This window comes from Lemur catta, chromosome 1, assembly GCF_020740605.2.
Source record: "Lemur catta isolate mLemCat1 chromosome 1, mLemCat1.pri, whole genome shotgun sequence".
In the NCBI taxonomy this organism is placed as follows: domain Eukaryota; kingdom Metazoa; phylum Chordata; class Mammalia; order Primates; family Lemuridae; genus Lemur; species Lemur catta.
This window is the reverse complement of record NC_059128.1, coordinates 161170536-161198414: the sequence shown is the minus strand read 5'-3', so window position 1 is coordinate 161198414 and position 27879 is coordinate 161170536. Positions and strand designations below refer to the sequence as shown.

The 27879-nt window shown below is 38.9% G+C and overlaps 1 protein-coding gene across 9 annotated transcripts in view; it reads right to left on the bottom strand.

Moving 5' to 3' along the window:
- The window catches only part of SATB1 (SATB homeobox 1), a 96865-nt gene extending 69426 nt beyond the window's left edge, over positions 1-27439 (bottom strand). For 2 of the 9 annotated variants that reach the window (XM_045538195.1, XM_045538222.1), the window contains exons 1-2: positions 27169-27388; positions 2935-3169 (exon numbers count right to left, since the gene is read on the bottom strand). In XM_045538195.1, coding sequence (XP_045394151.1) covers positions 2935-3145 — 211 coding nt within the window. In that variant the 5' untranslated portion in view covers positions 3146-3169; positions 27169-27388. Of the gene's footprint in view, positions 1-2934; positions 3170-5777; positions 5931-21141; positions 21642-24423; positions 24532-25819; positions 25913-27168 lie in introns of those variants that run through there. The other 7 variants (XM_045538162.1, XM_045538186.1, XM_045538177.1 and 4 more) reach the window with 6 other exon arrangements.
- Between the last annotated feature and the right edge of the window lie 440 nt (positions 27440-27879).

Below are 27879 nucleotides of genomic sequence, written 5' to 3'. Positions count from 1 at the left end.
AGGACATTATTAGGATAAAGGAGTCTGTATAGATTTGATATGTTCTCTATTTACTTAATCCAACATAATAACTCAGTAGCTAGATGATTAATAAGCACAGGCCACACCACAATTAGAAAGAGGCTTCTTTCAGAAACTGAAATCACAGAATGCTGTGGTACTCAAGGTGTTTACGCAGCGCACTGTCAGATTTCTAATGATAGCAGAAAAGGGTTAAAAGCAGATGCATCTGAATTGTACTATGGCAAACTGCCAGGAGGGTATCATCTTTAGCATAAATGATGACAAGGGTTACTTTAACAGGGCACCCAGGATCCCCAATTAGTCCTACAGCATTAATGCCTCTATGAGCTCTGCCCTCCGGATTCACAGAATCCTAACAACTTCTGAAGATGTCCAGTGCATACCAACCGTAGCTAAAATTCAGGATTTCCTACTGATACCAGAGAGGACCTTTAAAAATTCTCTGTTTGCTTGTTTCTGGTGAACAAAAGCCGGCAATAAAACAGCTACATTTTTCTACATGTGTGTCTTCACCAAAGCTTCAGTGAATTGTTCACAAGAGATTCTACCTCTGACAAATAAACCCCTTTAGGTTTACTTAGAAAAGCTCACAAACTCATTCAAAGGTACCAACAGGCTAGGCATGAAAAACAAGCCGCAGAGCTTGCCAATATTTTTGTCATTCATTCAGCTGTTTTATACGAGAGAGAGAACCCGTAAGGGATCAGAAGATGACTTGGGGAGACCACAGCAAAAATAGCAATATGCAAACTGGTGATTTCTTCCTTGGCTTGAAGGTATTTTGGCAAAATTTCCTAAACAAATAAAAACATTCAACCCCCTTTTCTTAGTAGTGCTTTCTCATCTCAGCCACAATTTTTATCTAGCACCTGTCAAACAGAAACCATGCACATAAAAAATAGAAAAAAAAAACCCACCAAAATGCTTTAGTAGTTTTGTTGTTTGGAGTAAGCAGAGGCCTTTTTACAATTAAACTGCATTTTTAGAATAAGTCACTATGAACACAATACATCAAATTAAAAAAAAAAGCATTTGAGCAGGAAGTGAAATTACTGTGCTTTGGTTCCTCCTCCCCCATCTTGATGTCTTCAAAGAGTTGAGTTAGTACAACAAAAACATACACATTGATTTTTCCTCTCATAGGATGAAACAGATGTGTTCTACTATATGTTGCCCCTTGGACCTGTGAAATAACTCTAGGCTTTTCAAAATATTGAAATATATTGGATTTATTTTGGACTTTATCGATCAAATTTACAGGTAGTCTAAAGGTAATAAAGGTGGCTATAAAGTAACAACTGTACCATCTAATTACAAATCTAGTTGCTACATCTTCTAGCAAACTGTTGCCAGTTGCCCTCCTGTTACTAAAGAGTAATGCTGAACAGAAGCCTTCTCTGAACTGTCTGATTATTCCTGCTGGTGTTTGGCGAGACTTCCAACTACAGCAACTTCATAACCTTCCAGCATTTAAAGGGGAGAGCACTGGTCACTGCTGAATGCTAAAAATATCACATGATTTAAACCTGAAGGCAGTCTTAGAAGCTTTTGCTGAAGGTTTATGAGCCTGTGTAAACAGCACGTCTGCCATAAGGAGCAGTGAAGTCTGTAGAATCCTTGTCTAAAACTGTCCTGGCATTAAAGTTTGCTGTGCAAATATCACATAATACCAGAGACAGCTGAAATCTCCTATTTAGGAATTTATGGAACTTATATGTTTGCAGGCGTCAGAAAGTCTTTTTTATAGAGCCCCAGTGCTTCACAGTACAATATTAATGCACTCTGTTTGAAAAGCCATAATAAATTATATTTTTAATGCTCTTATCCTGGCTTTCTTAAGATGCATACATTCTTGGCAAACAATCAATAAATAGGGTAATCATGAGTAGAGGCCAAAGAATTTGCTGAAGTGCTGTTTTTCCATTTTTAATAGATAAAGATCTAACAATACGGACTGCTGTGTCTGTTCATTTCAGGATCAATATATTCTTTGTTTTCGCCAAACCAAGGAAAAAATAAATGATTGTATGATAAATGTTATGCATCAAACACAATGAAATTCCTCTGCCTTCTAACTTTATCTACTTAATATTCTTGGTCGCTAAAATATGGCATTTTTACCCATTGCTTAGCAAATGTAAGGAAAATCTGATTCCTATACATGTTATTCAGAGACAAAATAAACCCCCTTATGAGGCACATGTATTATACCCAGGATAGGCGCTGCTCTATAAAACGACAGTGTCAAACACAAAGTTGTTAAACTTCATCAATACTGGTAGAAAAGAGTCACACAGTTACACATTTTCCTCTTATAAACTTGCCTAAATCTGCTCTTCCTTTATTAAAAATACCCAATTATAGCAAAAATTAAAACTAAACTCATCATATTTTTCACTGTTAGCTGATATATTTGCCCTTAAGAAAATAAACCACAAAAAAATGACATCACAACACTTCTGCATCATTTTATATAAGATTTCCATAATCTCTGAAACTGCCTTCCACCTAATAATCTCACAAAAAAAGCTAGGGCATTTTCCAAACAATCTAAACGTCTTAGTCTTAATCAGGGTAAGTTTAAGCAACAGCCACCTATATATCTTCTACTACAATAATACCTTATGAATGGACCCTCGCATAAAGTAAGACCATTATACTTAATTCAGTCTTTATTTTCCAAAAAATCCAATGAGTCCAGTCTATAGTAAAGATGCTCCACCCAAGTATAAAGGTCTATACTTTCAAAATGTAATTGATACTAACAACTTAGAATGTAACTAATTTCAGATCAAATAGAGAAGGAAAAGAATACACAAATCATATTCTGCCACTCCACCTTCACACAATGTGGCCTTGGGGAGACACCAGGGCTTGCAGCTTTCCAGGATTTGGCTCAGAAGTATTTACCTTTCCTAAGGTTGGTTTTCATCAGATGGCCCGAGTGTTTTAAAGGCACTCCCTGCATTTTTGCACCTGTACTCCCAAGCCTTCCTCTTCCTAGCGGGCTCCCGTTCTGCTCCAGGCGGGCAATCTTGGCTGGTGGACCCTTCGGATCGCTCACATTGTTAGACATTTCTGAATGTTCTTTCCCCTGAGTTGCCTCGTTCAAATGATCCATACTCAGTCACTGTCTAAAGATCACCTGCCAGAATTTAAAAAGACGACATGTTATAATTGGGTGGGGATCTATATCTATATATGTGTCCCTTGTAAATATTTTACCTCCAGGTATCTTTCCACAAATACAATGTATCTGTAAAATTGCATAACTAGACATAATACAGATGTTACTATATTTCTAGATAAGAGCACTACATTTTTATTCAAATTAACAGAATTTATGGAAACTGTACCAATACATATGAATAAAAAGGTAATTTTTCATCTACAAACAAAACGAAGTGGGGAGAAATGGGGTTACTTTTAGAACAAGAATTACAAGTATAGCTAAAAAGAAAATAAATTATATTTATGTATCCCCATTTTTAAAAATTAGAAACTCATTATAGAATACAATAGTAACACTTTAATAAAGGATGAAAAGATTATCATAGCCCAAAATATTAGTTAAATGTAATGGATGTGTTTACACTTTTACATATATTTTAATTCTTACGAGAAAAAATACATAAAACATCTCCAATGAAGGTGACAAACACCTACCTGCTTCTTAAATTGGCTTTCTTAAGTTAATGCATAGAAAAAGTTTTCTACTATCAAAGTTTCAAGAGTTATGTGATCTGTTAAAGATCTAGTCAAGTCTTGGGTCAAACATGTGATTGGATCATTTCACCCCTAAGCAAACAGGAAGAAGTGGAGGGTTTCTTCAAATATCTCAGGTGCTGAGGCATTACAACTCATGTGTTTTAGAGTTAATATTCAGGTTTCCATTAGTAATAGAATGCTGTTAACAATTTAAATAGCAAAAAACTCATACATATTTTGTGATATGCACATTAGGTTGAAGTGCCAGGCTCACTTTTAAAAAGAAATCTTGATGATACTGGTAAAACACAATCTCCAGTATTCAAAAATAATCTCAGTATGCAATGAAGCCAACATGGTAATTAACTTCAGAAAAAATTATTTTCAGTTATATTATACACTAGACATTAGTTGTCATACTGTTTATTATAAAGTAATTAGTACAATATCAAAGTCAATTCTAAAATACAGTTTTAACTAGAACTGATATGAACAAGAATTATTTTATGAACTTTCATGGTACTTGAGATATTGAGCTTACCAAACTAAGGGGATCATATTTTAAAAAATCGGAGAAAATATGATAATTACCATTTCTTCCAGTTGCCTAGTAATTTGACATAGCTTGTGTTTTTAAAAAATTATTATACCAAATCTGGATTTGAATTTATTAAAAGCCAGTTTGTAATAGCACGGCTTCTCTGTAAACACTTTTTTCTTCTGTTTAACCATAGACTACTTCTTTCCATATAATCAAGGAAAGAGGGGTAGCAATGTTAAATCCGGAGGTTTAAAAGCAACCTTAAGAATGCCAACTGAAGAACTATAAAGTTTGAGAAATAATAATAGCTATTTATCTTTGTACTCCAGAGTGGCACACTGAGAACTAAAGGTTTACCGCTGATCGAGGTCCCATCTGTTTTTGGTTATGAGGTTCATTAACAATAAATGTGCCTTTTTTAACCACTTTTTATCAAGATTACTCTTTTCCATTATATTAAACTACAGTGTAAAGCCAAAATTAGAGAGCAATGATTATTAACTCATTCAAAACACTCTTTACAATGTTTCATGTGGATTATAATACAGAGCTGCTTTTTCTGAAATTGGTTGCTTTATCCTAGAGCAGAAGATGAATTTTAAAACATACGATTTGAAAAGAAAATCTTTAACCCTTGGAGCAATTTAAGAGGAAAAAAAAAGGAGGAAAAAGTAAACCACAGCATCAAAGTTAATGCTATAAAACATATTAAGTAATCATGAGGCTTAAGAGCACTATAAACTATACAGCAAATTAAAGTGGTAGATATAATTTAATGTATTGACAATCAAAATATCATATAGGTCATGCAAAATTGTCCTTTGAATACCCACTTATAAGCATCTATTAAACACTAAGTCATCCCGTAAAAAGCTTTACATTATAAAGCAAAATTACATGCACATAAAACACCCAATTTCCTCATTTAAACTCCATGCCCAAGGCTAAAGTTCACCAAACCTCAGTTTGGGATTGAAAAGAGCAACCTTCAACAGGCCTGCCTGGACTGACATCAGCGGGAACTAACTATGGTCTCAACACACGCCAGCTGAAGAGTTTCTTTTGAGTTACACATGTTAAAACCTATTTTAGTGTAACGTCTGGTTGGCATACAGAATACAAGCTACTTTCTAAAAATCCCATTTTCCTGCCCATAAACTAAGACCATATATGATAATTACTGAATAAGACAGTGAACTCAGTCACAGCAATTATTTCCTTTAAAAGGAAAGAAAGAAAAGCACGAAATTCCGGCTTCAAGAACCTATTTTTCTCAATGTGGGATCCTTTTCAATGAGTTCCTAGCTAGATCGCCTCCCTCGCCCCCACAGAACCCTATAATCACATTTTAAGATTGTGCCCTTATCCATTCCATATGGCCGGCACGATCCAGGCCAAGCTTTCACTGTGACCTTTTAAAGAGACAAAGAAGCAAAGTACTATCTAGAAACAGAAACACTGCAGTTTTACTGAGTGAAATTAGCAAAACCGACCTGAAACTCACCACTTCAAAACTTGACAGCATATAAATAACAAAAACAAAGGAGATTTCCTTTGCAGCCCGGTTCTTGAAGAGAAGTTCAAGACTGATGTTTTCTATGTCCTTTTTTTTTTTAATTAAAAAAAAAAAAAAGGCAGCAGACCTGAAGGCGACTTCCCCTGAAATTGTATTATTTTCCCTTCCCCTACCCCCGCCCCCCTAAGCGGGGGAAGGGCAGAAATAAACGTCTAGAAGAGTAGCCATGGGAGAGGGGGTTTAAAAAAAAAAATCACAATTCGTACAACATATATGGGTTTGTAAAATGTCTAACCTCAGAGAACGGGGTTTTCGATGGGGAGGAGGGGAGTGTGGGAAGCCGGGAGGAGGAAGAAGATAAAATTGATCTGACAAGTGATTCGTTGGGGGGAAATCGTAAAAACAAAGCAAAACCCGTTATGAGCTGTACACTGTGGTGGTGCCGGGGAAGCGAGGTGGTGACTGAGGATTCTCTTAAAAAGAAAAAAAAAAAAAATCACTGCGGACAAGGTCTCCAAAAAGGAAATAAAAAGGTCCGCTTGCCTCCCTCCCTCCCTGCTGCTCGCTCGGGTTCTTCGGCGTGAGGACAGAAAGTCTACTTCTGGCTGTCACTTGCAATATTATTCTCCAATAACCCCGGGGAACGCAGAGAGGGGAAGGCCACCTCGCCTCCCTTCCAATCACCCCCACCCCCTCCCCAACAATTGCGACTGATATTAACAAACCTTAAACTTTTCCCCACAGCCTCGCACCCCTAACGAGGGCATCTACCGGGGGACAGCGAGGGTGGGGAAGCAGAGAGTCGCGAAAAAAGCCCCGGAAAAACACTAAAATGCCACTTTTGATTCCGCCCTCGCTGACAACAGCCCCAAGGACCCTCTCCCTGCCCATTGACGCGGGGCTGTGAGCGTCTGGGGTCCCAGTGAGTGAGGGAGAGAAAGAGGGATGGGGGAGGGGGAGGGGAAGACCAGAAGGCACCCCCAGCCACCTCTACCGCCTCGGCAGCGACAAACTCCCCGCCCCCTCCCCCCAAAAGTCGCCAAGCTCTCACTCAGCCGGAGTCCGAGGTAAACAACGAGCACCACAATGGCACTAGGACTTGGGGAAAAACGAAACCCAGAAACCCCAACAAAACTGATCAGGAGTTTCCCGAAATGAAAGAGGGGGGCGGAAAGCGTCCTCTGGAGTCGCCCTGGCTTTATGCTGGGTCCCCGGGCAGGCTAGAGGGCGGCTGTTGCTGCTGTTGTTGTGACGAGGCCGGTTGTTGCTGGGTGGCCCAGGGAGAGGTGTGTGTCTGTTTGTGTGTGTGTGTGCGTGTGTGTGCGCGCGAGTCCCCGGACGGGGCTGCTTCTCTCTCTCTCTCCCCCTCGCTCGCTCTCCCCCTCGCTGCCGTCTCTGCCCCCATTAAATTATTAGTTGACTCATCCCGGCCGCTGTCGCCGCCGCCGCCGTGCCCAGCTCGGCTCCGCGCGTCCGCCCGAGCTGCAGCCCTGAACGCCGCTGCTCCCGCTGCTGCTGTTGCCGCCGCTGCCGCCGCCGCTGTGGGTGCCTCTTCTTCCTCCTCCTCATTTTAATACAAAATCACCCCGCTCGCAGCCCCAGCCCCGAGCACGCAGCCTCCTCCCGGCCGCCCGCCGCCGCCCGGAGCCTTCCCCAGCGGGGCCGGCTCATCCGCCGCGTCCGGGGAACGGGAGCGAGCGAGAAAGTGGCGGCGGCGGCGGCGGCGGAGGGGGAGGGAGAGGAGGAGGAAGGGGGTGCGGAGCAGAGGAGGAAGGCGACGGGGGGGGGGAGGTGCAGGGTGCACGGAGAAGGCGGAAAAGGGATGGGGATTAAAACCCGGGCTGGAGGGCCGGGATTGGGGGAGGGGGCGGGGGCGGCGAGTTAAAAAGCCGAAAGACAAGTAACTAGTGAATGAGTGAGGGAAGGGGGGGAGCGCACGATTTCCGGCCCCGGGCGCGCAAGAATTTGTAATGAGCTTGATTAGAGTGAGGCGGCCCGACATTTATTACACACAATACCCAGAATAACAGGGCGCTGCGCGAGGGCCAGCGCCGGCCGCCGCCAGACGCGCCGGGGAGGGCGCAGAGGGGAGGAGGAGAGGGGGCTTCCCTGGCAGCGGCCGCCGCGCGGGGAGGGGAGCGCGCGGCGCGCGGGCGGCAGGGGCAGGTGTGCGAGAGAGAGCGGGAGGGAGGAGGGGCAGCACTGGCACGAGAGGCGGGGGCAATGAAAGTGATGGGGAGGAGGGGGCGAGGGCCAGGGGAAAAAACTAACCAAACACCCACACACCACAAAAGCCACAAAAAGGAATACGCTGGGAGCGTCGCAGGCGGGCACCCGAGGGACAGGCGAGGCGGGGGGAGGAGGAACACCGGCCCCGCGGGAGAGGGGCCCAGGCATGCAGGTGACAGGCGCCAGGACTGATGCAGGGAGACTTCAGGAAGTGGCTAACGGGGTAGTCGGAAGGTGGATCTCTCCGGAGAAGCGCCAAAGCTGCAGAAACATTTGTAGAGCAATAAAGGCCAGAAGCCTTGAGACGCTCTCCTGAATATTTATCCTTAAAGGAGAGTGTCCCTAAACTATTAAAAGCCAACATTAAAAAGAACTTGGGTAAGAGCTTTCTGTAGTAGTCAGACTTTGGTTCAAAACGCCCTCACTTCTGAGCCATAGAACACTTTGGAGGAAGAAATACGTGGCCGAGTTAAACAAAATGTGGGTCACTTGAAAAGAGACCTGACTTGTTATTATAAAGGAAAAGATGCCATCATTCTAAAAATAATTTACACTGGGCAAAACAGAAAAGTTTGGGTTGGTAAATACATCTGATGTAGCAATAAATACTTACGCTGTAATCTAGGGTAAGTTACCCAGTTAGATAAATGGTCATTAGCACATAAGTATGATCCTCTTATTTAGATAATCTATTAAATATAGTTCATATAAAAATAAAGAACATTACAATCTCACCCAAAATAGAAATGTACCATTTATCGTTTAGGTTTTAGTATTACCACTTTGGCACACTGAAAACAGTTAATCATTAAACAACAAAAAATGTTGTAAGAGTTATTTTTTCAGAATACACTGGTAGGGAAAAGGGAAAAATCAGTCAGATAAACATTTTCTTACAGATAAAAAAGCAACAAGTTCGCACAAGTTACTGAGATAAGAGGGAATATGCAAATTAAGCTCTTTAACGCTACCAATACACTCTTAGACACACTGTTTACATTAAAAATCTAAGAAAAGCAGAAGGTAAAGTATAGGAAATGATGGCTTCCTGGGGGAGGACAAGTTTAGGAGAAAAACAATGAAAATATAGCACCCTAATAGCACCCAAGTTTCACCCACAAACCAGAAAGGTTAGTCAAAATTCGAGGAAGGCAACCTTGAATGTTGGCACACAAATCCAAGCCTTGAGCAAAAGAAAGAACATGTGATAATTAAACACAAAACAACATCAAAAATAAGAAATGAAATTTAAGGCAATCTTTAGTAAAAAGCTCTAATGATACTAAATTTTTAAAAGTTGAAATGTGAGGAAATATGGATGAGGCTGTTTAAAGTATAAGAAAAATAATCAATAAGGAAATATACAAACATGGCAAAATGGAGCACTTGTGTCAGAGTAGTGTGGATGGAGGTACTTAAAACTTATTTTAAAAAGGTATTTGATATTTAAAAGAAAAAACAATTATCTCAATGACAATGATATTTACAATATAATAGGTTATCTTTGAAATTTCTAATATGGATAGTTTATTAGTTGCTTCAAACTGGCAATGCCTGACATGTTTCCTTGAAACCTGCTTTGTTTTCAGTAGGGACTCTAGTATCATGTTGTACAAATTTGCAAACAATGGCAAAATTTAAAAATAAAGAAAAATTATACTGGACCACAAAAAAAAGTCATGTGCCCATGCATCTTCACCTCATTCTGAATGTTGAAAAAGAAAAAAAGCCGTTTTACAAAATTTGAGCTAAGAGAAAAGAATACTAAACAAAGATTATTGAAGGTATCACTATTAAGATACACTGGAATAAAATATTATAAATGTTTATCCCATCATTTTACACAAATAAATAAGACAAAATGCATCCTGACTACTTTAGCTTCCTGATGACCTGGTAAATGCTAATGTAACATGGGAAGTAATATAGTAACTTTAAATTTGAATGGCACCTTTTATCCAGGAATCATAAACCTATTCATAACACAAAACATGAAAGTATGTAATAAGGATTGACATGGCCTTGGAAAATGATAAACAGAATACATAAGCATAATGGCATCTAATAATGGCTTTATCATAAAGAATAACAATATAATACAATTATGAATGTATTAATCACATATACATATTAATTTTCCCTCAAGCATATTTTCCCCAGAACTGTATGATTATAAGAAATGATATAAGTAAAATGGCACATAGAGGCTTATGCCCTAGTGGTGTACTACACTGATGAGCTTAATTACTATATATTATCTACCCCTTTAGGATATTCATTATAGCCACTGAGTATTGGCCACATAAACCCATATCAAAATACAGAACATAAAAAGAAAGATAATTGTCTTAGTCTGTTTTCTGTTGCCTATAACATCATACCTGAAACTGGGTAATTTAGAAAGAAAAATTATTTATCTCTTACAGTTATGAAGGCTGAGGTGTTCAAGGTTGGGGGGGCTTATCTGGTGAGGGCCTTCTTGCTGGTGGGAACTCTCTGCAGAGTCCCAAGGAGGCACAGGGCATCACATGGTGAGGGGGCTGAGTGTGCTAGCTCAGGTCTCTCTTCCTCTTCTTATAAAGCCACCAGTCCTACTCCCATGATAACCCATTAATCCATTAACCCATTAATCCATGAATGGATTAATCTATTCACGAGGGCAGAGCCCTCATGACCCAATCACCTCTTAAAGGCCCCACCTCTCAATACTGCTACATTGGGGATTAAATTTCAACATGAGTTTTGGAGGGGACAAATACTCAAACCATAGCAGTAGTTAAGAAAATACCACCTTGATAGCATATCAGAGCATAAACTATCATGGTGAGAGGAAAAAACATCAACTGATTCTACAAAGGCATCTTATATTTAGCAATAAAGATGCAAGTAAGTATTGAAAAAAGTTAAAACAAAATAACTTTATAAATTTCGCTATCAAAATAGAAAAATCTCAAGAACATAAATTATTGCAACTCAAATACATGAACTATTATTTAACATGTGGACATACATTTAAAACAGAGTGCATCCATTTTCTATCACATGAGGAGAAGGCATTATACTGGCTACCCACAAGATTTTTTAAAACTTAATGAATGGACTACTGCATGTTTCAGATGGCAATGTATTAAGATAAATATGCAGGCAGATATCCGAAAGCATTAAAACACATTCAGAGTTCTGAATAGCACATACATTTGTAATAAACAGAGAAAGCATTTAGAATTCGAATGCTTTTAAGATATGGCAACTCCGCCAGTGACTATGTTAGCAAAGCAATGCTTACCACCATAACACTTTCTAAGGACAAGGTTTTTTTTTTTTTCATCTTTTTTAATTCAAATACAGTTGGCTATCTCTCTACACTTTTAAAGCAGCACAATTTATGTAACATATTGCTCTTTTTGTCATGTCAACTCTTTGTTTTTTGGCTTTAGCTGCAGGTGGTGTTTTCCATATATGAATTTCTGGGAATATGGTCTGTGTTGGCCATATAAGGATGTCTATTCGAGCCATATGTTTTGCTGTCATGTGTCTCGTTTTGTCTGTCTTGGATGTCAGGACTGATTTCCATATCGTTTCTTGAATGGACCAAATACCAATTTTTAAGAACAGGGAGGAAAAACTGGGGCTGCAGCCCAAACAACTTTGTCAAAATATGTATCAGAAAGGAAATGCAATATCCTGTAAACATTTGCACCCTTCTTCTCACGTATTATCTGTGACCAACATCATCACAACTGCATACGGTTTAGGAAAGAATCTACTTGCTCAAGTTCCCAAGTTTGCAGCGTATGTGTGTGCACGCAGCTTAATCAGATTAAGATCCCCCGTCTTAAACAGATCCCACGTCTTTGGAGGTCATGGCATGGCACATGCTAGCTGCCCTACTCTGAAAGATGTGGGTCCTGCAGCCAACCTGACCTAGCCTTGAACTTGGGGGGGGGGGGGCGGAGAGAAGCTGCCGCATGCTTTTCTTGTTAAGTTAATAATCAGAACTCTGATTAAACTCTCTGACTAATTATACAAGTTCTGGCCCCCATTATATACTTTCATAGCATCTTGTAGTTCTCCTTTGTAACAGTCATCATAGTCTTAATCAATCAACAATTTGGATAATTATTGGTTTAATAAATGTCTCCCTTATTAGACTGTAATCCCTATGAGAGCAGAGACTTTGTCTTGCTCACTGGCACATTACCAGGAACTTATACAGTGTCCTTGTAATATTTATATTAACAATAAATAAATGGGAATAAAAAGCTCGCAGTGTCACTTGCAACCAATTTCCACTACTAATTGCATTGACAATTTTTTTTTTTTACAGACTGTAGGAGGAGGGAACATTGGAAAAGGTGGCCATATCATTTAAATTTGAATTAATAAAAATTAAATAAAAATTATAATTTAATTCCTCAGTCACATTTCCAGTGCCCAATAGCCTCATGTGGGTAGCTGCCATCATAAGAGACAGTGTAGATTATAGAACACTCAATGGTTGCCGAAAGTTCCACCGGACAGCGTTTACCTACAGAACTCCTATAAAAGTTGACTAAGGGAATCCAAGATTTGGCCAGGAGTCTTAGAGGTGCTGAATGGCTTTGAGACATTCTAATAATGTCTGAATCGAGATAATTTTCTATTTTAGAATTAGCCCGTAGATCTGTAAAGCTTCATGGAATGAGACTTGTCTACTGCTGAATACAAATTTAAGACAACTTTATAGACATGTCTGTACTTGAAAGAGTTCTGTAATACATTTGGAATAATATGCATTTACTCCAAAAGCTCCTTTCCATGAACATTTAAGTATCTCATAGGTGAAGTTTAAAACCACAGTTATTCCCCACCCTTACCTACATTAAATAAGCATAGCTGCCTTTAGAAATGGCTCTTTTGGAAGCCTTAATGTAGATACCTACTCAAACTAGGAGGGCATCCAGACACCAAACAAATAATAATGTACTGCAGAAAATAATGGCAAAAGGCTTCAAAATGTTGCAGGGGAGATAAAAGAGTAATGATAATGCACTGTAAATGTAGGACTTAAGATTTTTTGGTTTTCTTTTCTTCCCCTAATAAGTTGGGGATATAAGTTCAGTTACAGCCAGACTAATAGTGATCAAAAGTTGTTTTCTAAAATTAGTTTCCAGTGATGTAAATACCCAGTGGTGATTTATAACATAGTTTTAATAGACAAAGGTCATTATTATAGCTGAGCAAAAAGAAAGCCAATATTTACATTAGTTTTGGGAGATCTGGATAAAGGAAATGAGCAGCCATTGTAGTTGGCATTTAGAAACTGATAGGATATCCAGGCCTTTTACCCAGAAATATTACTGTTTTATTAGCAAAAATTTATTTGAAAAAAATTTTTTAAGTTACCTTTCCTTCCATAGATGTCAGTATGGATCATTTTTTTGACATGGCACAATGATGATAATTCCATCAAAATTGGTGGAATTATCTAGACACCGATCCAAAATTGAGTAGGGAGCAGGAAGGATTTCTGCAAATGCCATTGAGTCTGCCAGGATACCTCATTTTCCCCCCATGGCTCCTGGAGTGCCCTTCCTGCCTCTTCTTATGTGGGGTCCTCCCTTCTCCCATCTCCTTTAATGATTGATTTCACCTCTTCTATCCAAAGCGTTCTCCAGCTGTTACTTATTTCCTTCTCGATGCTCCATCACACTACCTGTCCTGCATGCAACATGACATTCCATATTTATGTCTGCCCCTCCAAACTTCAATATTGTAAGCACTTGAAGGTTTACTTATATATACACATATACATATATATATATATATATTTTTCCCCCCTGGAGTCTCTCACTGTGCCTGCAACCAGGGGGAGGAAATCCAATAACTTTTTTTGATAAGTGAGTGTTCCTAAGAATGCTTATTGACAGTCTTAAGAAGTAAAACCAGGTGGTGGGATCACAATCCAGATGTCCATTAAATTAGAATGGCTGAGGCAGGGGCCAGGCATTTAGTTTTTTGAAGCTCCCAAGGTGATTCTATATACAGCCAGGTTTGGCATCTACTGGCTTAGGTAATGTTTTGGATATAGGGAATCAAATATGCCTGCTAGGACACTCCAGAGGTGAAGTTCTTAACCCAATCCCAGGATCACTTGGAAAAGTTAAGGTTGTTCTAAGAACCAGCAATGGCCCCAAATTTAAAAAATGTATGTGCAGACAAACCGCTTGTTTCAAACAAACAAACAAGATTAAAAATGGAAGTAGGGTAAGCTATTAGATCATTGATTTGGCAAATATGGGTATGCTATTTGAGGAATCATAATAAATTAGCATTTGGGCACTTGCGAGAGATTTACTGGGGTGCCAGAAATCCTGTGCAGGTATGTGATTTATCATCACAGACATAAGCAACTAACCACAAAATTACCCATGGAAGTACAGTTCTAAAACCAGTGTATTATTTACTGGAGCCAGAACCATCTGAGTTTCCTCTAATTCTTTTTTCAATATAGTTGAGCTTGATTTTTCTCCCAAAAAAACTGTTCAACCTTGAGTGGGCTTCTTAAACAGCTGAAAACCGTTCAACTTATTTCCAGACCGAGTCATTGCACTTAAGCAGAACCAAAGTATTCAGATTGACCATGCCAAGGAGACAACTGCAGGGCATTCTCAGTCCTAGCTACTGTGCCTTTAATACTCTCAGGAAGCTTAGGGTAAAATCCCTTGATTTTTAATTCCAGTGAAGTCAAACAGCAACTGTTCCCAATCAAGCTTTAGCCAAGATGTACATATCATCCAAATTTCCTTAGCGATGTGAAAGTTATAGCTAATCTTTCCTAGCATAATTGGAGGGACAAAGAGTTTGAGGTTAGGATGTGCCTGAATCTTAATCCAGGTCATTTTTGTGGAAACATCAGCCAAAGGCAATATCTGATATTATGCTGCTATGCCCATTGCCATGAGGCACTGGACCAGGGCTTGTCCATTGGGAAGGAAAGCTACCATTAGAAATACATGCTCCACACCTGGACAATGATCAAATATCACCATTACTCTTGAAATTTGTTGAATCGAAGGAGAAGTTTAATTCAAAACTAAAGTACATTCTATTTGGGCTGATGGAAAAGAGTTGGAAGCAGATTGTGGTGATCATTGCACGACAGTGTGAATGTAATTAATGTCACTGAATTTTACACTTTAAAAATTGTCAAAATGGCATACTTTATGTTATATATATTTTACCACAATAAAAATTTTTTAAAAACAAAAAATCTGAAGCAAAACAATTATTTCATCTATTCCTAAGATTGGTAGATATTATCATGAAAATATTATGCCAAGCTTCAGAAAAATAATGAGCTACAATCCATTGAACAAACCCATCTCCACCCACAACCTTCCATTGCTTTGTCCTTACCTGCTAACAGCTACAGTCCAGTCTATGCTTGATAATTAATTCATATTATAAATACCTAACCCAAGGATAATTAACATGGATTGGTAATTAGAGATCAAGATCCCACCCAATTTGAGGGTCCTCCAATGTAAGAAAATGGTTCTCTTTTCAGGTTTTATTTGATATAATATCTTAGCAGAAAGAGAGAAAGAAGCATAGACAAAAACAAGCAAATAAGAGTACCTTAAGTCCAAAAATGCTTTTTGGATGTTTTTCAAAATGGTAAAAATTAACTAGATTCATGAAATAGTAGAACCTTTCAGTTCAACAGTACTTAGAGTGTCACACACATGCAGCACAGCTGCAACTGCAACAATTGTATAAACTAATAATTTACAAATTGTCTACATATAAAGACTTCAGATTCTATTTTTTTAAATAAAAGAAAATAATTTTTGTTGCAAAAATCAAAAGGCTTTCAAATTTAATTTTGTGAGTTACTTTTTGTGATAGTAATAAGGATTAAAGTATTTACTTCTATATATAATAACTTGAAATATCATCTTTTCCTACAATATACTGTTCTATATTCTGTTTTATATTCTCTGTTCCTACTGATTTTATATTAGGGGCTTTTATATTAATAATGGAGGTTTTAATGAATTGGAAATTCATGTATAAATCATATTTTATTAAAGTTCATACCTACGTATGTGCATTTTTTTCTGATATGCATGATTAAGGAATATTAATACATAGCGAAGCCACATTAAGAAGATATATTTATTATGTGTAAAAGCATTAAATAAAATACAAAAAAATAGCTTATAGCTGCAGCTAAAGCATACCCGGTTACCTGTCTTGCAGGTGCCTTTTTCTTTATTAGTGTGTTTATTGTGAAATTTAATTCATTAGATAACTAATATGGACTATAAAAATTCATGCAAATTTCCAGCTGATATGAAGCAAAAAGTTGATAAATAATGCTACAGTATAACTTTAAAAAAAGAACTAGAGAGCCTCGAGGCTATTTTTTAATCATTTCATTTCATTTATTTTGTAAAGACTATTTTCATTTGTATTTTTTTATACATAAATACATTTGAGAGAGAAACAAACAGCATATTTATGAAAAATTTTTGATGGGTACCAGCTTGTAACTGTTTTGAGACTGTATTGCTTTAAAGATGGTCAATATCTACTGTTCTTTTATTACTTTAACAGTTGAAGAAATACCATATATTCACATTATGTTTAATGAAAATTAAACGCCTTATCTCTCCTTGGAGGTAACAAGGCTCTCAAAAATAACTTACTTCACTTTGCACAAAGGAGTTTTGTCACTAAAAATTTACAACACTGCAAGCAAGTGTAAATGCATCTTCAAGGCTGGCATATGCTGCAGTTTAGGATGTAAAACCAATCTTTGGCATTCTCAGTAGTAAGAAATCCAATTGTTTGGCCAACATCCAAGTATGAATAAATGTATGTATAATATACATATAGTATAACATGATATATGTACAAAGATAATATTTGCATGTCATGCAAGAGAGTATTACACAATTTAAAACTAGTCTACCACGGTTTTCATTAGAAAGCCTTTATAACCCAGAGTTAGTGTTAATACCCCATTATAAAACAACTCCCACAAAAGAGAGGATGAAGGGCATAGTGGGAAAAGTAGCGGAGAAAAGATAGGGAAGCTAGATTTGGGTCTTGCCTCTTCTTACTCTACTTGCTAGCTGAGTGATCATTCATTAGTTAAGCAGGCTCAGGTTCCGTAACTATAAAATTGTGAGTCCAAATCTAATAATCTTTAAGACCACATAAAAATTCTGTTTTTAAATTTAATTTAAAAAATTAAGTTCACTTTAAAGAGAAAATAAAAATATAAGGAAATTTCTTACATACTATGTTAGATGTTTATCTCTATATAAGAGACAGGTGTCAAACAAACAAATTAAAAAAAAAAAAAACCACTAAGGCAAAGAGAAACTTTAACTCACCAGATTCCATCTGTTACATCTCAGTTCATGCATAATTGATTATCCATGACTGGTAAGTTCTTTTCTCACTAGCCGACCACAGTTTTCTAAACGTTATGTATTAAATCACTACTAAAGTAAACTGCATTTGAGAAACAGCAAGGGCCAGAATAAGAAAATTTTAAATGAAAAATTACATGCTGGTTAATAATAATACAGCTGACCTATGTTTAAGGGAGAGAAATTTTAATCATGTGCATATTAAATATTAATAACCTATTCTGTTATTGTTATAATAAGGTTAAGTAGGCTTCTCCATGCTTACGGAAAGAGAGAGAAGTAGGAATGCATAATGGTGCAAAAAGATACAGAGACACAGAGACGGGAGACAGACATAAGGAAAATGTGTCAACAATAAACAAGAGGAAATGAGAAAGAAGGAAAAGATGAAGGTGGAAACTAATCTCTATGTGTCATTATGACTGCCAGAGTACTGGCAAAGAAGCAGCATCCTTTTATTTCAATTTTAATCATTTCTGAATTTTAATACCCGTCTCCTTTTGTAATTCTCCTGGCATTCCCCATATGCCTCCATCCCAGCCAAAACACCAGTGTAAATTAAATGGCAGGCAACCATACCACTGACGTAGCCTCCCCAAAGAACCTACCAGGTGACCAAAAGCAAAAAAGGTATGTCTACCTTATGTCCCTGAGGACCTCTAGCCAATTAACTGGCTGAATGTTTTCTACTTTCTTTAATTTTAAAAAGAAGGACAGTGGTTAGGTAATCTACAGATAGAGAATCATTAAAAAAAATAAAGCAAGCCAGTAGTAATACAATAATCAGTGACCATCAAGGCCTGGAAAAATGAGTTTGCTCTCACTGGCACTAAGGAGCATCACATGATTATTTAATTACAGCTCTAATTTTTTTCTCGTGGATGGCAACATATCAACAATTAATAGGGCAAATAGAGGAGACTGTTTTTAAAGAGACAGAATGTGCATGATAATGTAATAGGTCACACAGCAGCGCACTACTTAAGGAATACTTTCTTTGGTGTAATTAAATAGGTGTCTTGCACATAGCCCCACACACATTTTAAAAAGAAAATAGATTTTAAAAGGAAGTGTCTTTTTTAGATAACTTTCATAGAATACCCCAAACTTTTCAGAATGTTTTAGATGTAGATAACATAACCTTATTGCAACTCTAGTGTTAGCTTTAAGGAATGGAGTGAAATCTTCATTAATATAAACGCCCTAACTTAGACTATTTTTTAAAAGTGTATATAGCTACAATGGAAAATGTCTTTTTATGCCATAAACATGGTCGATATTTATTCAATGGTATCCTGAAAAAAAATCACCATTGCAGGAAAGAAACAAAGGTCAATCAGTCTTGAGCCACTATTAGTGCATAGCATTTTTGGTTCTGGAATATCAGAAAGACTTCTAATGGCTGCTAAACTGCAAGGAACTCAGGGGAGTGCTCTGTGTTGACTGCAATATAGTTTGTTACCACAATCAAACACCAAAGAACCATGAACCTCAACAGAGATACTCAACCTAATACTGAAGGTCAGACAATGAGGATAAAGCAGAGACTCCAGTGCTATTGTTAAAAAAAAAAAAAAAAAAAGTACATAGTTAAAAAAAAAAAAACATCCAATTATCCAGAAAACGGGGGCATGTGTAGACTAAGTGTTCAGGTAACCACAGTAAAGACAGCAAATTTGGAAGAAAAGTCTCCGTTCCCAATAAATCTTTCTTAGCACAAGCTACATTTAATATTTTATCATTAATTTAGCAATTAATGAGTGCTTACTATGTATGCGCAAGGCACAGAATACTGTGAAGTTCCTACTATTTCATATAACACAGACATGTACCTTATAATTAATTTCTTCTCTGTAGTTTAACACCTTGTAGAAATAAATAAGAGCAGCACTTACAAACTTCAGAAAGTGGGAATACTAGTGCATTTTTAAGTGCCATATTACAAGGTTACAAGGTCTACAAATTCAAATTAACTACGGGAATTCAAATAGTTAACCAATCTGTTAGAAACCTGTAAGTAAGGCTAAGTTCAGCTTGAAATCTCTCTTGTGTCAGTCACCCATTGTTTTGCCTTGTCAGAGCCAAAAGTCAGGTTTGAGATTTGGATAATGAAATAATCTTAGAATTACCACTGTGATCAACTGCTGAAATGTATTTTAAAATTAGGTTATATAGAATTTTAAGTAAACATAATTTGGCTAAAGAAACAACAACTAAAATGATTCCACAAAAAGAAGTATAAAGAGGTGCTAAATTGACTCAATAAGCTTTTAATGGTTTATGTTGGCCAGTCATCAAAAGACAAGATATGGGCACCTCAAAATATGATATAGCAAAGCTGAAACCGCTGAGGGGCAACAATTTCTAATGACACTGGCAAAAGGTATCAAGGCAACATTAATTGCAAAGGAAAAAAGAGAGAAAAATTTTATAACTCAGTGAAAAGTTTTAAAATTAAGTTGTTTTAGTAGAAAACCTTTGATGATTCTGGACCAAAAGTCAGACTCCATACATTCTAAAATAATTTTTTTGAAGAGTTCAGCAAGCAGCAGCTTGCATGTAAGAGTATACATCATTCTTTTTTAATCTGATTGGTAAAATATAGTTAACATGTCTCAGAAAAGGCTGTAATTAACTGTCTACTGCTCTAATAACACCAATAAACATACAGTATTATTAAAATATAGTACCTCAATACAAACTGAGGCTGTCATTTTTAAACTTTTAAGACAATGTTCTAAATTGTTTCAAGTCCTCTTAAACCACCCAAAAGGGAGCCCATCTCTAAGAAAAAAATTTTTTTAAAAGAAGCATGGTTATTAAAACATTGTTCTTTCCTCCCACAGTCTGGAGAAATCTGTCTACCATTAAATAGGACATGTAAGTATCATTTCTGTTGGTGAAAATACAATGAAAAACATTTGGATTATTTTATCAATTCTACAGATAGATTTCTTAAAATTTAAAACGGCAAGCATTTTAATTTATTAAAAGCATTAATTCAGTACTTCATTCACTGATAAAATATTTTCTGGGAGAAAGAAAGGCTTGTTATATCAAGAATAACATAGCCCTTTTGTTAATCCTCAATGATTTCTATTGTCTGGTTCACTACAGGAAAACTCAATTGCATTCAATGTCAACCAGCTAATTATGGATACGGTATATTCAAGACTATCTCCATTTCAAAGATATCTGCATATACTAGGTTCTATTTTATTTATAATAATTATTACAATAAAATATTTATAATATAAAACCTCTTTTACCTTAAAATCCTTAGCGTTATAAACATTAAAAGTCCAAATTGTCATTTACATGCCCTTAACGGTATATTAGAAACCATTGAATAAGACTACAGAGGAATTTCTAGCAATCAACTCTGCTACACACCTTGCTTCCAGGAAAATTGCATCTAAGGAAGTCCCCCTCACGCAGATTTACTGACTACCTTTTCTTTAAGTATCGCAAGGAAAGAAGGTCTAATAATTCCCCCTGGGAGCCAGCTTGCTACCATAGCCAAAAAGAATGTCCACTGAAGAATTTTTCTTGGTATCTGGTCCTAAATCATCTATAGCTGAGAAAAAGCAATATCCCAACAGAAAGACCTCCCCGGAACACTAAACGCCTATCTTTCACTGTGGCTAAAGCTCTGATTCTCTGTATGGAACTGACTGTAGGAACTTTCTGGCACTTACCCTCCAAATACCAGAGGCTGCTCTCTGAATCCAGCCCTACAGGAGAGGTCTGAAAAAGTAGTCTTTGATGAGGTGACAATGATGAAGTTCTCTCTGGCACTGCTAGCAAGGCAGAAACATCCCCAAATGAGGTGGTTACCAGTTGCCTGTGAAGCAGCTGGACCATTACTGCAGTTCTGAGGGTGCGTCACAAATCAGGTCATAGCTCTGGGTAGAGTCCACCCACTTCACCCAGTATAACGCCCTCTACTTCCTGCACACCTGGGGGGAAGGGGTACAGAGGAGGGGGCCAGCTTAGGGCCACAGTCTTACTAGTAAAGGCACAACCAGGTGCAGCCTGACATCTGCTTCCTCTGCAAGCATTTCAGCCTCATTTGGGGGACCTGCACCCCTAGGTACTCAAAAATGCATGGAACAATAAGCAAGCTCTAAAATGAGTGATGAGTGTAATAAAATATTGCACAGTTAAATGTTTTATCCAGCAAGATCTTTCCTCCACTGGAAACTGAACCAACTCAATTTTTGATTACAAGACACTTCTCTACCAAATGTCAAATAACTGGACTGGATAAATTTCGGCAGAAACTAGGGACATAAATCCTGAAGTACCCGTTAACTAATTTTCATCTCTTGTAACTAAACTAGATCACCGCATAAACTGAATTACCTCCTTGAAAGTCCATTGAAAGAGGTCATTAGAATTTCTATTATGAACTTTCAGACAGCAACAACTGTGGAAATGATACAGAATAACTTGAAAGAATAAAAATAGGCCAATATGCTGGAGAACTGCTACACTACTAAATCTCACCCTGAATATATATACACACAATCTGTATCTATTTACTCTGAAATGAAATATCTGATCTTAAAAAAGACTTTAAAAAAAATAAACAGCACAAGGTACCATTGGCATAAGTTCAAAAGTACAAAATAATGTGTGTTAATGTGTTGATCACACTCTATGAAGACATCAAGTTTAAATAGACTTACCATTGAGAACAGCAGTTAGAAATGAAATATAAATTACCATAGTAGACACTTTTTCTTTGGTATAGTGAAGAAGAATCTTGTGTAACAGATTTGATTTATATGCTGTACTAAGACCATATTCTACTCTGATGTCAGCAAAATATATGATTAGAGATTGACAACTGTGTACGGACAATGAGTACGAGAGATTTTTAGATAATTTAGATAAACATAAGCATTTTCTCAAGTTAATAATGAGTTTTGGAACTCAACTTTAACAGTATTTTGACATTTTAAGGGGGTCTTGAAAGAGAGGGACTTTTAAAAGAAAACAACAAATACATTTAGTATTATAAGTAGAAATCTCCCTTACCTTGAGGATGCCAGATTAACAAGCAGACAAATAAAGGAGGCAAGAATACTTCCAGAGAAAAGATAGGAGAATCAATCAATTAATAAAACAATGAGCCCCCTTTGTATTCATTTTCAGAACTCCATTAAAAACTCCAACATTCCATCTAAGACTTGGAAAGGAAGACACTTCATTGAAGTTATTACCTAAGGAATCAAATAGCATAATCTATTTGAAACTTTGTAGAAAGTTAATTTAGCAAACACACACTTGAATGTGTTTGAACATATTTGTCCTGGGGTTGCTTTAAGATGACTATTTTAAGTGGCATGCTGATTCTTTCGGGCTTTTGATGTTATAGTTGAGGTGTGCAAAGTAAAAGTGTATAACATGTCTTTCAACTGGTTCTCACATGACAGAAAAGAGACGATGAAAATTACTCTTCTTTCAAGTTTTGCCACTGGGAAATAAGAAAAACTCCTCTCGACCCCTATCCCCAACCAGGAAGAGTCTGAAGCCTTGGATTATAGCACAGGTAGATATTAAAACGGAGACAGAGCCGTTATTTAGTGGTGACAGGAATATAAATACGTGCACTAACCTATAAACTGGTATTTACTTCAGGAAGGTAAGTAATATTTTTCCTCTGATTGCTGAGCTGTCAGTTTAATGCAGCGTAAATAAACAGTAGGTGCCTGCTAGCTCGAAGTAGGAAGTGTTCATTCCATACGAGGAACAGATTACTGAAGCCTGATGCTCATCATGCTGAAACATAACTTTCATTTTACCAGAAAATACACCCTACTGTGGATGATTTTTCGTGCCTGATCGATTAATTAACTTAACTCTGTTCTGTCAAAATGTAAACCAATTTGTAAAAATCATCACAGAGTTTTGGAGTTTGAAAACCAAATCAATTTGAAAAGCAAGAGTAATGACTATTCTGTAATCTGATCACAAATGCTAAAAATGAATACTTAATATAATAAGCATAAACTATACAAAACCAAAAAGACAAAAGCATATTTAAATAACATAAAATTTAATAATCTAAGTTATCTAATTTACTCAAAATCTTCCTCATTTGCTAATTAAAAGCAACTGGCACCTTTAATATTTTGCAACCTTGTGCTAGTTTAATCTTTTCAATATGTATGCTTATTCTGCTTTCCGAAATACCTAAAAGCAAACCATTCATAAAAATAAAACCACACTCTTTAATTCTAATAGAAATATTGCTGAACTCTCCTGAGAGAAGCAGCAAGTTTAGAGATCAAATGATGATACCCTTCCTAACAGCATTCATGTAAAATGTATTTTTTTCTATTTTATGTGTGCCATAAAGCTATGACATTATATAGCAACTAATTTTCTTTTTATTTATGAGTACTGAGCAAAATATTTCATGGCATCATTTAAAATGGGAACTCATCTAAGAAATATAAAAGGCAATTTGAGGAAGTTTCTATTTAAAACAAACAAAATTCTAATAATCAATATATTGTAAAGGAAAAAGAAGGGTTTAAAAAGAATATTTTTGCATTTGAATATAATGTGTCTAGACATAGTCTGAAGATTGATTTAGTCATAAGCATTTATTTTATATACTTCATCAATTCCAAACACTAATATAATATTAGTTACAGTCATCCAAGATAACATGAATGGAAGAAACGATGTATTTGTGTAAAGGGCATATCTATATATGGCCCTTATGAAAATTTAGAGAGCAGATGAAAAACCACTAGAGTGCTATATAGAGTCCCTGCTGTATATCCATGTTGTGTTTAGCTTAATAGTGTTTGTAACCAAAAGATTTTTACAATAATGAGGAACAGGTGCCTGTCACCTGACCTTTTAGGCCTAATTTACAATCCACAACCTGTCACATGAAAAAAATAATTGAAATTCTCCTCCAGATATTTCACTCTTTACTAATTTAATGTAGTATTTCTTACCCATCATGCAGCATATCATATGTTATTCAATCACAGGTTCATATAGCTGGCAACAGATTTGTTTGCAGAAATAAACCAATATTCATTTTGTTGTTCTTGTTAAAGATGCTGGGATACAAAAGAACTACTTTTGTAGATTATCAACCAAAGAATATATTAATTTATTACAACAACTGAACAAAAGGCATTCCTTTTGAATACTTTTACATACAAAGCACTATTATTTATTACATATTTCAGCTTGTGGGAAAGTGAGGAATGCATTGATTCTGGAAATAACTATTCAGTCTTTTGGAAGTTCTTTAGGTCTTCTTTCTCTGTCTCTTTCCCCCCTACTCTCTACCCCCCACACACATTTTAAGGAGCTAGTACTTTAGGAGGGAAATCCGTATATGTTCTTTTTTCATCCATCATTTGTATTCATAATTCAGAAAGGAATACAAAATTGAGTAGTGATTTTATTTCTCTTGTATAATCTTGTTACATGTAGCCATATTCAAATTTAACAATGGTTTGTATTTTATAGCTACTGTTTACATATTATGTATTACATATGACTGAACAATTCTACATTTAAAATAGTTTCCACTATAAAAAATATGAAGTAATAAGTGTCAAATGAAGATGAAGAATAAACATAGTTGGCATATTTATAAAATGCATGGTCATTTAAAATGTGCACAAATAGGATACATATTTTGCTACTGTTACATTTTACATACTATGCCATTGTCTAAAGTGTATTTAATAATGTGCTTAACCAAGTTAATTAAAGTATTTATGTCTGGTGATTGTGTTAAACACTTGGAGAGGTAGTGAAAGATACAGCCAGTTACTTCTGCTAACTAAAGTTGAAATTATGCACTTATTATAACCTTTTCTAACAATGTGAGAAAAACAGAGTAAATATATTAAATTTGTTTCACAACAGATGCTTAGGTTGTTAATATTTAAGATGCCTATTCATGCTATTCCTGTCTGCACATTTGTCAAAAATGTAAGCTTGAATGCTAATGTTTGCCAGCAGACTGGAGCAGCCAGTATATCAATGTACTACTGTTCTACCAAAATAATATGCAATAGAAATAAAGGACTGCTGCTAAATCATAGCACTAGTACTACACACGAGATTAAAGGTTTTTAGTGCAAACACCTCAACCTTACTTTCTCCAGACTTAAAGTATGTGTTTTTGTTTTTGTTTTTTTGCAGCTACATTTGACTATAGAATAAATCTCACATTCCTGACATCTCAGAAAAATCCACTTTAGATAGGGTGTAAATTTCAATTAAGTTCCAACGGGATGAGCTACTCCCTCAGCAGCACAAACACTGTAAATTTCAGGGATTGCTTAGGACAAAACCTGACAGGAGCAGTCGCATTTTACTCATTCTTACCCCCTTCCTCTGTCCTCTTAAGAAAGTCAGGTCCCCTGGCCTCCAAGGATGCAAGCATGGAACTTCAGTCAGTCAGGGCAGAAAGGTTCTCTCCCGGGAATAGGGTGTCTTTCTGTTTTCCCTGTCTCTTTTACAATCATGTGGAGTCCGAGTCATACAACATTTGCCTGGAAATCCATATTGCCGCTGAGAAAGTTCGCTGAGGAAGGGCGCAGAGGTCAAAGTTGCCAGCCAGGACACTCTGAGAGACGACCCGGTGGCTGACACTTGTAAGTGAAATTTGCAACGCCCTAGGGAAGGCCAGGGCCAAAACCTCCAACAACAGCCCTCCACTCCTCTCCCCTCTCGGTCTTCTGGGGTCATCCTAAGAGGGTTCTGCTCACTGCGTTTCCCCAGTACGCACGTGGCACTCCCCAGACCTGCCACCTACCTGCTTTGTCCCTTTCGTCACGGTTTCCCAAACCCCGGTTCCGCCGCCCCGGGAGCCTTGGCAGGGGAGCTCTCGGAGAAGGCCACCGCACTCGGGTCCGGACCGCAGGAGGGAAATGCGGTGCGGACCCCGAGGCTGCACCTGTGATGTCCCGGCCTTCGCTAAGAAGGCCGCCCGTCCTTCTGCCTCCAGCCCAACTCCAAAGGCACAGTCACGCCAGCACCGACCTCGCTCGAGCCGGCGAAGTCTCGAAACGCGGAGCGCCGCCGCTTTCAAACTCCGGGCTCCAACTTGAGCGCCTCGGCGCCCGAGTGGCTCCGGGATGGAGAAGTTGCCACAAACTTCCCAGGCCCCTCTCCGCAGACGCTTCCACCCAGCCGCGCCGGCGGGGAGCGGAGGACGGCGGGGACGGACAGGGGAAGGATGCTGAGCGGACCCGCGACCCGGCGGGGGAACGTCTCCACTCCCCCACCCGCTCCGCCGGGCACTTCTCTGCCCGCCCGGCTCCGGGCACACAGACAGGCTCCCCCGTCCCCATTTGCTTCTTTCGGTCATTTCCACTCCCCTTTTCTCTTCTAAAAGGGGCCATTCCGATGCCCAGAAGGAGTTTGTTCAGCCAGGGACTGTTGGGCAGGTGTGCTAATGTGTTCCTACAGTGACAGAGAACGAATGGCTTATTCAAGTCCCCCATCCCGACCGCTCTCCCTCACTCTATCACCCCGCTGCTCTGAGACCGGTCTGAGTGCGAGAGAAGGGGCTTGGAAGACCCCTGCCGCCAGGCGCCCCCGAGAGGGGAGCCAACGAGGAGCGCAGGGTGGGTGCTACAGAGAAGTTTGCAAGGATTCCGGGGAAAGAGAGAGATGGAGATAAAAGAGCAAGAGTAGCAGGGGGGAAGGGGAGGCAAAAGAGCAGAACTTACTCAGGCATGGGCGTTGGGGGCGGCAGTGGCTGTCGAGTGCGGGCCGTAGACCGGGAACGGCTCCCCGGGCGGGCGCGTCGGCGTCGGACTTCCCAGGCGGCGGCTTCTGCCTCTTCTGCCGCCGCCGCCGGAGCTGCGGCTGCCGCGGAAGTTAATTGCAACTTGACTTCAAGTTGTCTTCTTTCCCCATCCGAAGTGGGCGTTTAAAGGGGAGAGCGAGGCGAGGAGCGAGCGATCGAGCGCGCGGGGCCGAGGGAAGGAAGAGCAGGAGGGGGAGGGAGGAGATGTTAGCGGGGGGGAGGGGGAGAGGGAGGGGGCGGCGGGGGCGGGAGGGGGAAGGGGCCGGCGGGAGCTGCTCTCCGCTCGGCGGTCGCCGCGCCCGCAGACTAGAGGCGCACCGGGGCGGCCGGGGCGCCCCCCGCGGGAGCCCGCAGCCGCCCGGGGCGCGCATCCAGCCGCGGCGCCTCGGGCCGGGCACGCTGCGCCCGGGGGCTCAGCAGACCCCGCGCCGCCGCCGCTTCAGAGATTGTGCGGCGCGGGCTGGCCGGCGGGGCGGCCAGGGCCGGGCCCGCCTCCCCAGCGCCCGCCCGGCTTCTCCCCCTGGCGGTGGGAGCCTCGGCGGCCGCCGGCGACACTGAGCGCACTGGAGCCCGAGCCGAGCCGAGCCCGAGCCGCTGCCGCCACCGCCACCGCCGCCGCTGCGCGCTGCTC